Here is a 16,289-nt window from a genome sequence, read left to right as displayed (position 1 = left end):
CCAATTGGATAAGTAACTGGCTATCACATAGAAGACAGAGGGTGGTGGTGGATGGAATATTTTCAGACTGGAGACCAGTTACCAGCGGTGTACCACAGGGATCAGTGCTGGGTCCTCTGCTACTTGTGATTTTTATCAATGGCTTGGAGGAGGGGGCTGAAGGGTGGGTCAGTAAATTTTCTGATAACACCAAGATTGGTGGAGTAGTGGATGAGGGGGAGGGCTGTTGTAGGCTGCAAAGAGACATTGATAGGATGCAGAGCTGAGCCGAAAAATGTCAGATGGAGTTTAACCCGGATAAGTGCGAGGTGATTCATTTTGGTAGAAAAAATTTGAATGCGGATTATAGGGTCAATGGCAGGGTTCTGAGGAATGTGGAGGAACAGAGAGATCTTGGGGTACATGTCCACAGATCTCTGAAGGTTGCCACTCAAGTGGATCGAGCCGTGAAGAAGGCCTATAGTGTGTTAGCGTTTATTAATAGTGGGCTTGAGCTTAAGAGCCGCGGGGTTATGCTGCAACTGTACATGACCCTGGTGAGACCACATTTGGAGTATTGTGTGCAGTTCTGGTCACCTCACTATAGGAAGGATGTGGAAGCATTGGAAAGGGTGCAAAGGAGATTTACCAGGATGCTGCCTGGTTTGCAGGATAGGTCTTGTGAGGAAAGGTTGAGGGAGCTAGGGCTATTCTCTTTGGAGCATGGGAGGATGAGAGGCGACTTAATAGAGGTTTATACGATGATGAGGGGGATAGATAGAGTGGACGTTCAGAGACTATTTCCTCAGGTGGATGTAGCTGTTACAAGGGGGCATAACTATAAGGTTCAGGGTGGGAGATATAGGAGGGATGTCCGAGGTAGGTTCTTTACTCAGAGAGTGGTTAGAGTGTGGAATGGACTGCCTGCTGTGATAGTGCAGTCGGACACTTTAGGAACTTTCAAGCGGTTATTGGATAGGCACATGGAGCACACCAGAATGACAGGGAGTGGGATAGCTTGATGTTGGTTTCAGACAATGCTCGGCACAACATCGAGGGCCGAAGAGCCTGTTCTGTGCTGTACTGTTCTATGTTCTATGCTACCGTGCTGCCGACTGTCTTTATACTAAACTTTGCTTCCCTTTTTTCAGGCTGTCCAGTCAGTGAACATGAGCCACGACGCTGCACACGCTCAGATGGATGTGAAATTCCGATCGCTCGTATGTGTAGGACTGAAGTAAGTGATGATCTTCAATCCTTGACTTTATAATCCGCGGCCTTGGAGACCGAGCAGGGGGCAAATGGTGGTCAGTGTGCCTGCGGTTCAGGGCTGGGTGCGCACTGGTTTGGAGTCCCTACCCGAAACAAAACATCCCAAATCAGGAGAAAGTTGGGCCAAAAGCGTATTTTGGGGGGGTGTAAATTATCAAGGAAGGCCAATGAACCCGATAGTGTATGGGGAGGGGGGGCGCAATAAACAATTAGATTGCAAAAGAGGGTTTCGGGAGAAGGTGGAAAGCAGGATATGTGGAATTCGCCAAAAATAGAACTGCTTGTTGGCTTAATGTCGTCTTCAGAGGATACCGGAAGTCTGCAGAGGGATTTGGATAGGTTAAGTGAATGGGCTAGGGTCTGGCAGATGGGATACAATGTTGACAAATGTGAGGTTATCCATTTTGGTAGAAATAACAGCAAAAGGGATTATTATTTAAATGATAAAATATTAAAACATGCTGCTGTGCAGAGAGACCTGGGTGTGCTAGTGCATGAGTCGCAAAAAGTTGGTTTACAGGTGCAACAGGTGCTTAAGAAGGCAAATGGAGTTTTGTCCTTCATTGCTCGAGGGATGGAGTTTAAGACTAGGGAGGTTATGCTGCAATTGTATACGGTGTTAGTGAGGTCACACCTGGAGTATTGTGTTCAGTTTTGGCCTCTTTACCTGAGAAAGGACATACTGGCGCTGGAGGGTGTGCAGAGGAGATTCACTAGGTTAATCCCAGAGCTGAAGGGGTTGGATTACGAGGAGAGGTTGAGTAGACTAGGACTGGATGAGGTGGAATTTAGAAGGATGCAGGGGGATCTTATAGAAACATATAAAATTATGAAGGGAATAGATAGGATAGATGCGGGCAGGTTGTTTCCACTGGCAGGTGAAAGCAGAACTAGGGGGCATAGCCTCAAAAGAAGGGGAAGTAGCTTTAGGACAGATCTTAGGAGGAACTTCTTCACCCAAAGGGTTGTGAATCTATGGAATTCCTTGCCCAGTGAAGCAGTTGAGGCTCCTTCATTAAATGTTTTCAAGATAAAGATAGATAGCTTTTGAAGAATAAAGGGATTGAGGGTTATGGTGTTCGGGCCGGAAAGTGGAGCTGAGTCCACAAAAGATCAGCCATGATCTCATTGAATGGCGGAGCAGACTCGAGGGGCCAGATGGCCTACTCCTGCTCCTAGTTCTTACGTTCTCGATCCACCAGTAACTCTGCAATAGCACACCTTCAGTGTGGCTGTTCGTAGTCAATCAAAAGATTCCTGTGAGATCGCCCTGGGCTTTATATTCTGCTGAGGACATGTCTCAATTGACCTGCCTATGTAAGAGGATGATGGCGTAGAAAGTCATATATCCAAATTTGAGAATGGTACAAAGTTGGGCAGCATTGTAGACAGTCTAGATGATAGCATAAAATTGCAAGGAGATATTGACAGACTTTGTGAATGGGCAAGATTGGGGCAAATGGAATTCAATGTAAGTGTGGTAAACCACTGTTAGTGTACTATATGTATTGTGGTAAACTGTTACTGTACTACATGTATTGTGGTAAACCACTGCATGATGGCTCCGCCTCCCCTCGGGCTCGGTATAAAGGTGGCTGACCTCCGGCCCTGCCCCAATTCGGGATCAGTGGCCAGGGGGCTTCCAGTTTAGCTTATTAAAGCCTCACTTTCGTTCACTACTCGTCTTGTGTTAATTGATGGCACATCAGTAAGCAAGTGTTGAGGTTGTCCATTTTGGACCAAAAAAGGACAGAGCAGAGTACTTTGTAAATGGGAAGAGGTGAGGTGCAGTGGATGTCCAAAGAGACTTGGGGGCGGGGGGGTTCAGGTACATAGGTCCTTAAAATGCGAGGAACAAGCGCAGAACATAATCAAAAAGGTTAATGGAATGCTAGCCTTTATATCTAGAGGATTGGATCATAAAGACACGGGTTATGCTGCAGCTACAAAACCCTGGTTAGACCCCACTTTTAGTCACTGTGAGCAGTTCCTGGCATCACACCTTAGATAGAATATTATGGCCTTGGAGGGAGTGCAACCCAGCTTTACAAGAATGATATCTGAATCACAGGTGTTGGGTTACGAGGAAAGATTACTCAAATTTTCCAGTTTTCGCTTGAAATTAGAAGGCTAAGAGGTGATCTGAGCAAAGTATGCAAAATATTAACAGGGAAAGGCAGGTGAGATAAAGATAAACTATTTCCACTGGTTGGTGATTCGAAAACTAGGGGGCACAGTCTAAAAATCAGGGCCAGACAGTTCAGGAGAGATGTTAGGAAGAACCTCTTCACTCAAAGGATGGTAGAGGTTTAGAACTCTCTCCCACACACAGCAGTTGAAGCTAGATCAGTTGTTAATTTTAAATCGGAGATAGATTTTTGTTGAGCAAAAATATTAAGGGATGTGGGCCAAAGGCAGGTATGAAATGAAAATGAAATGAAAATTGCTTATTGTCACAAGTAGGCTTCAATGAAGTTACTGTGAAAAGCCCCTAGTCGCCACATTCCGGCGCCTGTTCGGGGAGGCTGGTACGGGAATTGAACCGTGCTGCTGGCCTGCCTTGGTCGCATTTAAAAGCCAGCGATTTAGCCCAGTGTGCTAAACCAGCCCCAGATGGTAGATGGAGTTCGGTCACAGATCAGCCATGATCTCATTGAATGGCGGGACAGGATCGCGGGGCTGAATGGCCTATGTTTTTCCTATGTTCATAAATAATATTTAAGACAGAAGCTGAGATTAATTAGACCGCAAATATCACCAAGGGAAATGTGTAGATTGGCAGGTGATTGGATGGGCGGGGAGGGGGGTGGGTCAGAATATTTTTTTTTACAAGTCAAGGAATGAGTAAGAAAAATCTAGGTTTTTAAACTTTTGTTCATTGACCGATTCCCTAATAATTCGGCCAAGATTTCTCGCTAGCGATATGATAAGTGTACCAAACAGGGGGCAAGTGTTTTACAGATGAGGAGACTCTCTACTTAGGTGGACTTTTAGTTGGAGCTTTTCATCCGAAATCCAGGTTCTCGACATGCGTTATACTCCACTCTGAGGTGCTTCGATACAGTCAAAGAAACATTACAGACATGCACGGTAGCACAGTGGTTAGCACTGTTGCTTCGCAGCGCCAGGGATCCGGGTTTGATTCCCGGCTTGAGTCACTGTCAGTGCAGAGTCTGCACGTTCTCCCCGTGTCTGCGTGGGTTTCCTCTGGGTGCTCCGGTTTCCTCCCACAAGTCCCGAAAGACGTGCTGTCAGGTGAATTGGACGTTCTGAATTCTCCCTCCGTGTACCCGAACAGGTGCCGGAATGTGGCGACTGGGGTATTTTCACAGTAACTTGGTTGCAGTGTTAATGTAAGCCTACTTGTGACACTAATAAAGATTATTATTCTAAATGGTCATTACAAATGGTGCAAAGGTATTTAAGTTGTCCACCTAGATCAAGTAGCACGTTGCTTCAATATGATTGTGATACATTTAATGTTCACCGTATGCATTCAATGTGAGTCATGCAATTATTATTGCGCTTTGAGTGATGGCCATTTTGAAATGTTCTTTCAGATATTTCACGAATAAAGTATATTTTTGGCAGCAGAAAAAAATTCATCCCCCTAAGTCCACGTAACTCGCGCAGAAATTTTGACGGGTCAATTATACCTTGAGCTCTCAAAGCAGGCACTGGCCAGGCCCCCCTTCCCCTCGGTAAATTAGTCACCATTGAAAGTTTCTGCCAATTAAGCTTTAGAGCGGGCATTAAAAATGATGCTGGAAATTGTGGGTGCAAGGCAGCTTTTGAAAGTTGTTGATGTTTTTTGTTTCGTTTACCAAGAATCTGGTGACTCTGCCGCCGTGTAGCGAACAATTGGTTCTTCGATTTTTAAAATAATTGAGACATTTAAAGACAGGAAGACTTCTATTTATTTTACACATTTCATGATTGTCAGGCATCTCAAAGTGCTTCGTACCCAATGGAGTCCCGTGGTGACGTTTCGTCACTCTTGTAAGAAAGGCAGCAGCCAGTTTGCGCGCAGTAAACTCCCGCAAACCCAGCTCTCCTTCAAAACCATGGCATGTCATGTATACTTACACCCGAGAAGATGGATAAGGTCCTCTGATTAATTTTTCATCAAATGCCGAGCATTTTCTGACAGTGCAGCAGTTCCTCACTACTGCAGTGCTGTGTCAGCCGTCTACTGCTGGAGTAGGTCCTGAAGCTGGAACCGTACAATTCCAAAGCAAGAGTGTTGCCCATTGACCGATAAATTGTACTCACCTGGTAGATTGCTGCAGGAACACGTTATCCAAATCTCCCTTGCGCACACCCCAAAATCCCCTCTCGCACCCGCACCCCAAAATCCCCCTCTCGCGCTCGCACCCCAAAATCCCTCCCCCTCGCGCTCGCACCCCAAAATCCCCCCCTCGCGCTCACACCCCAAAATCCCCCCTCGCGCTCGCACACCAAACCCCCTCTCGCACTCGCACCTCAAAACCCCCCTCTCGCACTTGCACCCCAAATCCCCCCTCACACACCAAAAACCCCCCTCCTACTCGCACACCAAAAAAAAACCCTCGCACTCGCACGCCAAAACCCCCCCCTCGCACGCCAAACCCCCCCACCCTCGCACGCCAACCCCCCCCCCTCGCACTTGCACCCCAAAATCCTCCCCTCCCAGGCGCTCACATCCCAAATTCCCCCCTCGGGCTAGCACCCCAAAATCCCCCCCTCGGGCTCACACCCCAAAATCCCCCCCCTCATGCTCGCACCCCAAAATCCCCCCCTCGTGCTCGCACCCCAAAATACCCCCTCGCGTTCGCACCCCAAAATCCCCCCCTCGCGTTCGCACCTCAAAATCCCCCCCCCTCACTCCCCAAAATCCCCCAACTCAGGCTCGTTCCCCAAAATACCCCACTCGGGCTCGTTCCCCAAAATACCCCACTCGGGCTTGTACCCCAAAATCCCCCCCTCGGGCTTGCACCCCAAAATCCCCCCCTCGGGCTCGCACCCCAAAATCCCCCATTCGCATTCGCACCCCAAAATCCCCCCCCTCGCAATCGCACACCAAAATCCCCCTCTCATACCCCAAACTCCCCCCGCCGTGCTCTCACCCCAAAATCCCCCCCTCACGATCGCACCCTAAAATCCCCCCTCGCGCTCACACCCCAGAATTCCCCTTCGCGCTTGCACCCCAGAATCCCCCCCTCGTGCTCGCACCCCAAAATCCCCCCCTCGTGCTTGCACCCCAAAAATCCCCCCCTCACACTCGCACCCTAAAATTCCCCACTCGCGTTTCACCCCAGAATCCCCACTCGCGTTTCACCCCAGAATCCCCCACCCTCGTGCTCGCATCCCAAAATCCTCCCTCGCGTTCGCACACCAAAATCCTCCTCACTCCCCAAAATCCCCCAACTCGGGCTCGTACCCCAAAATCCCCCACTCGGGCTTGTACCCCAAAATCCCCTTCTCAGGCTTGCACCCCAAAATCTCCCCCCCCCCCCCTCGGGCTCGCACCCAAAATCCCCCATTCACACTTGCACCCCAAAATCCCCCCTCGCAATCGCACACCGAAATCCCCGTCTCATACCCCAAAATCCCCGCGTCATGCTCGCACCCCAAAATCCCCCCCTCATGCTCGCACCCCAAAATCCCCCCTCGTGCTCGCACCCCAAAATACCCCCTCGCGTTCGCACCCCAAAATCCCCCCTCGCGTTCGCACCTCAAAATCCCCCCCCCCCCTCACTCCCCAAAATCCCCCAACTCGGGCTCGTTCCCCAAAATCCCCCACTCGGGCTTGTACCCCAAAATCCTCCCCTCGGGCTTGCACCCCAAAATCCCCCCCCTCGGGCTCGCACCCCAAAATCCCCCATTCGCACTCGCACCCCAAAATCCCCCCACTCGCAATCGCACACCAAAATCCCCCTCTCATACCCCAAACTCCCCCCGCCGTGCTCGCACCCCAAAATCCCCCCCTCACGATCGCACCCTAAAATCCCCCCTCGCGCTCACACCCCAGAATTCCCCTTTGCGCTTGCACCCCAGAATCCCCCCCTCGTGCTTGCACCCCAGAATCCCCCCCTCGTGCTTGCACCCCAAAAATCCCCCCCTCACGCTCGCACCCTAAAATTCCCCCTCGCGTTTCACCCCAGAATCCCCCCTCGCGTTTCACCCAAGAATCCCCCACCCTCGTGCTCGCATCACAAAATCCACCCTCGCGTTCGCACACCAAAATCCTCCTCACTCCCCAAAATCCCCCAACTCGGGCTCGTACCCCAAAATCCCCCACTCGGGCTTGTACCCCAAAATCCCCCTCTCAGGCTTGCACCCCAAAATCTCCCCCCCCCCTCCCCTCGGGCTCGCACCCAAAATCCCCCATTCACACTTGCACCCCAAAATCCCCCCCTCGCAATCGCACACCAAAATCCCCCTCTCATACCCCAAAATCCCCCCGTCACGCTCGCACCCTAAAATCCCCCCTTGTGCTTGCACCCCAAAATCCCCCCTCCTCACACACCAAAATCCCCCCTCACGCTCTCACGCCAAAATCCCCCCTTCACACTCGCACCCCAAAATCCCCCCCTTGTGCTCGCACCCCAGTATCCCCCCTAGTGCTCGCACCCCAAAATCCCCCCCTCGTGCTCGCACCCCAAAATCCCCCTCTCGCACTCGCACACCAAAATCCTCCCCTCACGCTCGCACCCCAAAATCCCCCCCTCGCGCTCGCACACCAAAATCCTCCCCTCACGCTCGCACCCCAAAATCCCCCCCTCGCGCACGCACACCAAAATACCCCCTCGTGCTCACACACCAAAATCCCCCCCCTCGCGCTTGCACACCAAAATCCTCCCCCCTCGCGCTCGCACACAAATCCCCCTCGCACTTGCCCACCAAAATTCCCCTCGCGCTAGCACCCCAAAATTCCCCTCGCGCTAGCACCCCAAAGTCCCCCCCCCTCGGGCTCGCACCCCAAAATCTCCCCCCCCTCGGGCTCGCACCCCAAAATCCCCCCCCTCGGGCTCGCACCCCAAAATCCCCCCCCTCGGGCTCGCACCCCAAAATCCCCCCTCACGCTCGCACACCAAAATTTTCCTCTCGCACCCCAAAGTCCCCCGTCTGGCAGTCACCCCCCACCCGCCACAATCACGCACATCATGTAACCTCCATCAGTATCAGATTACAGTCTGTCCTGGTGACTGCAGTGACCATTATTCCATTACCCAATCGCTACCCCACTTCCTCCTTTCAATGAGTGATATTGTTCTTTCTGCCAGGTGGTTGCTGCTAGTTTTTCTCTTTTGTGGCTGTGTTTTTTTAACCGTACAGGCTGAGGGATATTTTAAGATGGCCCATCTTCTATTTCAGGGATCCGGTATCTGGGGGTTAGCCTGAGGTTAATGCTTCATCCCTCTCGACTGTGTGTTTGTTTTGCATTTTCCACCCCGGCCTTCCTGTGTTCATTCTGAGTGGTGTTGCTCGGTGCAATGATCTCGCCCTCTCCACCCAATACCGTGCTCCTTTTATCCCTCGCTTTCGGGGTTGTGATGTTATTAATGTGAATTAAAATAGACCTGGAATACATTATATGTTTGTCACTAATGGTGCCTTTGTACAGTGAGCAGGTTCTCCCACTCTGGCTGGAGGTTCTCTGTTCTAGTATGCAGACAGTGGAGAAATGGTACCAGCCATGGTCATTCCTACGTAGTCCTGGCTGGGTCCAAATAAAGTGTGAATTGAGGTAAGTAGCGGCTCTGAATGATGTCGCTATGCAGGTTTATGTTTTCCTTACCAATTTCCTCCTCTTTGGCCAGAACACTGATATTTGCTGATCGTCAAAACCCAATTTATATTGGGGAACCGGACGAGAAACTCCTTACTTATAACTTCTCTATTTCCAATCAAGCAAAGCCCATTACAGGTCAAAAGCCATTTGTAAATAAAGTTCGTAAACACAGAGATGCTTTCTGTTCTATTGTGAGGAGAGAGAGACCTTTCAGGGGCAGACTGGAAACCTTTCTGTCCTGGTCAGACTAAAAGATTCCACATCTAAAACTGCTTGCTACAGACCTGGCTCCTCCCATTAATTACATCAGATCCTATGACCTTACCTAAGTCTAAACGCAGTGTCTCAAATAATCTGCTCTCCAGGGAAACTCCAGCAATCATAACATCGTTCCAAGATCTGTAGGGAGAGAAAAGAGCTAACGTTTCGAGTCCAGATGACCCTTTGTCAAAGCTTTGTCAAAGATTTTTCCAGCATTTTCTTTTTGCTTTCAGATTCCAGCATTCGCAGTAATTTGCTTTTATAACAAAGTTCCATTCAGCATCAATTTGTAAACAAGTAAATGGTTGGGATAAATGATTGTCCTAAATAAGGTGCCCAGATCTGAACATACTATTCCAAATGTGGTTTGACCAATGATTGGTAGAGGTGTAGCATCACTTCTGTGCTTTTATACTCTATGCTGGAGTCTGAGCTTCAAACACTGAGGCACATCCGGGAGGGGGAGACTTACCTGGACACTGTGTTTCAGGAGGCAGTCACACCTGTCAGAGTAAGTAGTTTAAATCCTGCCAGTGGCCAGGGACAGCAGGGTGTGACTGCAAGTCAGGCAGGTAAAGGGAACCAGCAGTCAGGAACTCAGGAGCCTCAGCCCTTGACTCTGTCCAACAGGTATGAGGCACTTGCCCCCTGTGTGGATGGCGAACAGGGCTGCAGGAAGGATGAGTCAGCTGACCAAGGCACCATGGTTCAGCAGGCCATTCAAGGGGAGGGAGTAAATAGGCAAGTTGTAGGGGATTCTATTATCAGGGGGATAGATAGTATCCTTTGTGAGCAGGATAAAGAGTCCCGCATGGTATGTTGCCTGCCCGGTGCTAGGGTGCGAGACATCTCTGACCGGCTTGAAAGGATACTGGAGAGGGAGGGGGAGGATCCAGTTGTTGTGGTCCATGTCGGTACCAACAACATAGGCAAGTCAAGGAAAGAGGACCTGTTTAGAGATTATAAAGAGCTAGGATTCAAATTAAAAAACAGGTCCTCAAGGGTCATAATCTCCAGATTACTGCCCGAGCCACGTGCAAATTGGCATAGGGAGGCAAGAATAAGGGAAGTTAACACGTGGCTGAAAGAGTGGTGTGGGAATGAGGGGTTCCTTTTCATGGGACACTGGCATCAGTTTTGGGACAGGGGGGACCTATACCATTGGGATGGTCTCCACCTGAACCGAGCTGGGACCAGTGTTCTGGCGAAAAGAGTAAATAGGGTGGTCAATAGGACTTTAAACTAAAGATTGGGGGGGAAGGGAAAGTCAGGGAACCAAGAGGTGAAGTAATCAGTGGGAAGCGTAGCTGCTTAGGAATACAAAAAAGCAGGAAAAGACAAAACTCAGGAGAGGTTACGATAGTCCCCATCCCACAAAATATGACAGTGTATGGAAAGGCTCAGTAAACCAAGGTCCACCACACTAAGAAAACAAAAAGGGACGGTCAATAGAGAATTAAAGGTGCTATATTTAAATGCGCGCAGTGTACGGAACAAGGTAGATGAGCTTGTGGCCCAGATTGTGACTGGCAGGTATGATGTGGTAGGCATCACAGAGACATGGTTGCAGGGGGTTCAGGACTGGCATTTAAACATCCAGGGATTCACAACCTATCGAAAAGACAGAGAGGTGGGCAGAGGGGGCGGGGTTGCCTTGTTAATTAGGAATGAAATTAAATCAATAGCACTAAATGACATAGGGTCAGATGATGTGGAGTCTGTGTGGGTAGAGTTGAGGAACCACAAAGGCAAAAAAACCATAATGGGAGTTATGTACAGGCCTCCTAACAGTGGTCAGGACCGGGGGCACAAAATGCACCACGAAATAGAAAGTGCATGTCAGAAAGGCAAGGTCACAGCGATCATGGGGGACTTCAATATGCAGGTGGACTGGGTAAATAATGCTGCCAGTGGACCCAAGGAAAGGGAATTCATTGAATGTTTACAGGAGGGCTTTTTGGAACAGCTTGTGATGGAGCCCACGAGGGAACAGGCCATTCTGGGCTTTGTGTTATGTAATGAGCCAGACTTGATTAAAGATCTTAAAGTAAGGGAGCACTTAGGAGGCAGTGATCATAATATGGTCGAATTCAATCTCCAATTTGAAAGAAAGAAGGTAGAATCAGATGTAAAGGTGTTACAGTTAAATAAAGGTAACTACAGGGGCATGAGGGAGGAACTGACGAAAATTGACTGGGAGCAGAGCCTAGTGGGAAAGACAGTAGAACAGCAATGGCAGGAGTTTCTGGGAGTAATTTTTTTTATTCAAGATTTTTGGCCAAACATAACAGTACGTAGTGTTTCTTTTACACAACAATAAAGCAATATAAATAACAGTGGCCAGTTTTAAACAAATAAATAAATAATATATAAACAAAAACAAAACTGAATGGCAACTGCCTTGTCCAAAATAAATTGCAAAAATACAATCCAGCAATCCAATTTACAATTACCTATAACAACTACCTATACATATTGTACATATACAATAACATCTCTGAGAGTCCGTTCGATTCCTCCCCCCACCCCCCTCCCCCCTGGGTTGCTGCTGTTGTCTACTTCTTTTCCATTCCCTCTATCTTTCTGTGAGGTAATCGACGAACGGTTGCCACCGCCTGGTGAACCCCTTAACACGAACTTAATCCGTTCTAACTTTATAAACCCTGCCATGTCGTTTATCCAGGTCTCCACACCCGGGGGTTTGGCTTCCTTCCACATTAACAATATCCTGCGCCGGGCTACTAGGGACGCAAAGGCCAACACGTCAGCCTCTCTCGCCTCCTGCACTCCCGGCTCTTCTGCAACCCCAAATATAGCCAACCCCCACCTTTGCCACCCCCACCCAGAACCCCTGTAGTGCCGGACATGACCAGAACATGTGGGTGTGATTCGCTGGGCCTCTCGAGCATCTCGCACACCTATCTCTACCCCAAAATATTTACTGAGCCGTGCTCCTGTCATATGCGCCCTGTGTAACACCTTAAATTGTATCAGGCTTAACCTGGCTCACGAGGACGATGAGTTTACCCTACGTAGGGCATCAGCCCACAGCCCCTCCTCAATCTCCTCCCCCAGCTCCCCTTCCCACTTCCCTTTCAGCTCATCCACCATGATCTCCCCCTCGTCCCTCATTTCCCTGTATATGTCCGACACCCTACCATCCCCCACCCATGTCTCTGAGATCACTCTATCCTGCACCTCCTGCGCGGGAGCTGCGGGAATTCCCTCACCTGTTGCCTCGCGAAAGCCCTCAATTGCATGTACCGAAATGCATTCCCTTGGGGCAACCCATATTTTTCCGTCAGCGCTCCCAGACTCGCAAACGTCCCATCTGCAAACAAACCTCTCAGTTGTACTACCCCAGCTCTTTGCCATGCTCCAAATCCCCCATCCATTCCCCCCGGGACGAACCTATGATTGTTTCTTATCGGGGACCGCACCAAAGCTCCCGTCCTTCCCCCATGCCGTCTCCACTGCCCCCAAATTTTCAATGTAGCCACCACCACCGGGCTTGTGGTGTATTTCTTTGGTGAGAACGGCAACGGTGCCGTCACCATTGCTTGTAGGCTAGTCCCCCTGCAGGACGCCCTCTCCAATCTCTTCCACGCCGCTCCCTCCCCTTCTCCCATCCACTTACACACCATTGAAACATTGGCGGCCCAGTAGTACTCACTTAGGCTCGGTAGTGCCAGCCCCCCCCTGTCTCTACTACGCTGCAAGAATCCCCTCCTCACTCTCGGGGTCTTCCCAGCCCACACAAAACTCATAATACTCTTCTCGATTCTTTTGAAAAAAGCCTTTGTGATCACCACCGGGAGGCACTGAAACACAAAAAGGAATCTCGGGAGGACCACCATTTTAACCGCCTGCACCCTCCCTGCCAATGACAGGGACACCGTGTCCCATCTCTTAAAGTCCTCCTCCATCTGTTCCACCACCGCGTTAAATTAAGCCTGTGTAATGTACCCCAATTCTTGGCTATCTGGATCCCCAAGTACCGGAAGTACCTTGTTACCTTCCTCAAGGGTAAATCCTCTATCTCTCTGCTCTGCTCCCCTGGATGCACCACAAACACCTCGCTTTTCCCCATGTTCAGTTTGTACCCTGAAAAATCCCCAAACTCCCCAAGTATCCGCATTATCTCTGGCATCCCCTCCGCCGGGTCCGCCACATATAGCAACAAATCATCCGCATACAGAGATACCCGGTGTTCTTCTCCCCCCCCCCCCCCCTGAGTACTCCCCTCCACTTCATGGAACCCCTCAATGCTATGGCCAGGGGTTCAATCGCCAGTGCAAACAATAACGGGGACAGAGGACATCCCTGCCTCGTCCCTCTATGGAGCCGGAAATAGTCAGACCCCTGTCCATTCGTGACCACACTCGCCATCGGGGCCCTATACAGCAACTGTACCCACCTGATATACCCATCCCCAAAACCAAATCTCCTCAGCACCTCCCACAAATAATCCCACTCCACTCTATCAAATGCTTTCTCGGCATCCATCGCCACCACCATCTCCGCTTCCCCCTCTGGTGGGGGCATCATCATTTGTATATTTGTATTCAGCTGTCTCCCCTTCACAAACCCAGTTTGGTCCTCATGAACCACCCCCGGGACACAATCCTCTATCCTCATTGCCATTACCTTGGCCAGAATCTTAGCATCCACATTCAGGAGGGAAATTGGCCTGTAGGACCCGCATTGCAGCGGGTCTTTTTCCTTCTTTAGGAGGAGCGATATCGTTGCCTCTGACATAGTCGGGGGCAGCTACCCCATTTCCCTCGCCTCATTAAAGGTTCTCATCAGTAGCGGGGCCAGCAAGTCCATATATTTCCTATAGAATTCAACTGGGAATCCGTCTGGTCCTGGGGCCTTCCCCGCCTGCATACTCCCAATCCCTTTCACCGCTTCCTCCGTCTCAATCTGTGCTCCCAGTCCCACCCTCCCCTGCTCCTCCACCTTGGGAAATTCCAGCTGATCCAGAAAGCACATCATTCTCTCCTTCCCATCCGGGGGCTGAGCTTCATATAATCTTTCGTAAAATGCCTTGAACACTCCATTTACTCTCTCCGCTCCCCGCTCCATCTCTCCCTCCTCATCTCTCACCCCCCCTATCTCCCTCGCTGCTCCCCTTTTCCTCAGTTGGTGGGCCAGCAACCTGCTTGCCTTCTCCCCGTATTCGTACTGTACACCCTGTGCCTTCCTCCATTGTGCCTCTGCCTTACCCGTAGTCAACAAGTCAAATTCTACATGTAGCCTTTGCCTTTCCCTGTACAGTCCCTCCTCCGGTGCCTCCGCATATTGCCTGTCCACCCTCAGAAGTTCTTTCAACAACTGCTCCCTTTCCCTACCCTCCTGCTTTCCTTTATGTGCCCTAATAGATATCAGCTCCCCTCTAACCACTGCCTTCAGCGCCTCCCAGACCACTCCCACCTGTACCTCCCCATTATCATTGAGTTCCAAGTACCTTTCAATACACCCCCTCACCCTTAAGCACACCCCCTCATCTGCCAATAATCCCATGTCCATTCTCCAGGGTGGACACTGTTGTTTTTCTTCCCCTATCTCCAGGTCCACCCAATGTGGAGCATGATCCGAAATGGCTATAGCCGTGTACTCCGTTCCCGTCACCTTTGGGATCAGTGCCCTTCCCAGAACAAAAAAGTCTATCCGTGAATAAACTTTGTGGACATAGGAGAAAAACGAAAACTCCTTATTCCTAGGTCTACTAAATCTCCAGGGGTCTACTCCTCCCATCTGCTCCATAAAGTCCTTAAGCACCCTAGCTGCAGCCGGGCTCCTTCCGGTCCTGGACCTCGATCTGTCCAGCCCTGGGTCCAGCACCGTATTAAAATCTCCACCCATTATCAACTTCCCCACTTCTAGGTCCGGGATTTGTCCTAACATATGCCTCATAAAGTTGGCATCATCCCAGTTTGGGGCATACACGTTCACTAATACCACCGCCTCCCCTTGCAATTTGCCACTCACCATCACGTATCTGCCCCCACTATCCGCCACTATAGTCTTTGCCTCAAACATTACCTGCTTCCCCACTGGTATGGCCACCCCCCTGTTTTTTGCGTCTAGCCCCGAATGAAACACCTGCCCCACCCATCCTTTGCGTAGTCTGACCTGGTCTATCAGCTTCAGATGCGTCTCCTGAAGCATAACCACATCTGCCTTAAGTTTCTTTAGGTGTGCGAGTACCTTTGCCCTCTTAATCGGCCCATTCAGCCCTCTCACATTCCACGTGATCAACCGGGTTGGGGGGCTCTTTACCCCCCCCCCCCCCCTTGACGACTAGCCATCTCCTTTTCCAATCCAGCTCCTCACCCGGTTCCCACGTAGCCGTATTTCCCCCAAGCGGCGCCCCCCCCGCCCCGACCACCCCCTTTCTGGGAGTAATTGAGGACACAGTACAGAGGTTCATCCCAAAGAAAAGAAAGGTTATCAGAGGGGGGATTAGGCAGCCATGGCTGACAAAGGAAGTTAGGGAATGCATCAAAGCAAAAGAGAAAGCCTATAATGTGGCAAAGAATAGTGGGAAGTCAGAAGATTGGGAAGGCTACAAAAACAAACAGAGGATAACAAAGAGAGAAATAAGGAAAGAGAGGATCAAATATGAAGGTAGGCTAGCCAGTAACATTAGGAATGATAGTAAAAGTTTCTTTAAATACATTAAAAACAAACGGGAGGCAAAAGTTGACATTGGGCCGCTCCAAAATGACGCTGGTAATTTTGTGATGGGAGACCAGGAAATAGCTGAGGAACTAAATAAGTGCTTTGCGTCAGTCTTCACAGTAGAAGACATGAGTAATATCCCAAAAATTCCGGAGAGTCAGGGGGCAGAGTTGAATATGGTAGCCATCACAAAGGAGAAAGTGCTAGAGAAACTAAAAGGTCTAAAAATTGATAAATCTCCGGGCCCAGATGGGCTACATCCTAGAGTTCCAAAGGAGATAGCTGAAGAAATAGTGGAGGCGTTAGTTATGATCTT

At 50.0% G+C, this 16,289-nt stretch overlaps 1 protein-coding gene across 1 annotated transcript in view; it reads left to right on the top strand.

Moving 5' to 3' along the window:
- sgsm3 (small G protein signaling modulator 3) overlaps positions 1-16,289 on the top strand; it is a 151,455-nt gene that overhangs the window by 124,734 nt on the left and 10,432 nt on the right. The window contains 2 exon segments of the mRNA XM_072492116.1: positions 1,131-1,216; positions 8,858-8,980. Coding sequence (XP_072348217.1) covers positions 1,131-1,216; positions 8,858-8,980 — 209 coding nt within the window.

This window comes from Scyliorhinus torazame, chromosome 29 (genome assembly GCF_047496885.1).
Source record: "Scyliorhinus torazame isolate Kashiwa2021f chromosome 29, sScyTor2.1, whole genome shotgun sequence".
NCBI classification, from domain to species: Eukaryota; Metazoa; Chordata; class Chondrichthyes; order Carcharhiniformes; family Scyliorhinidae; genus Scyliorhinus; species Scyliorhinus torazame.
The sequence above is the reverse complement of the archived record's forward strand: the minus strand, read 5'-3'. Positions and strand labels throughout refer to the sequence as shown.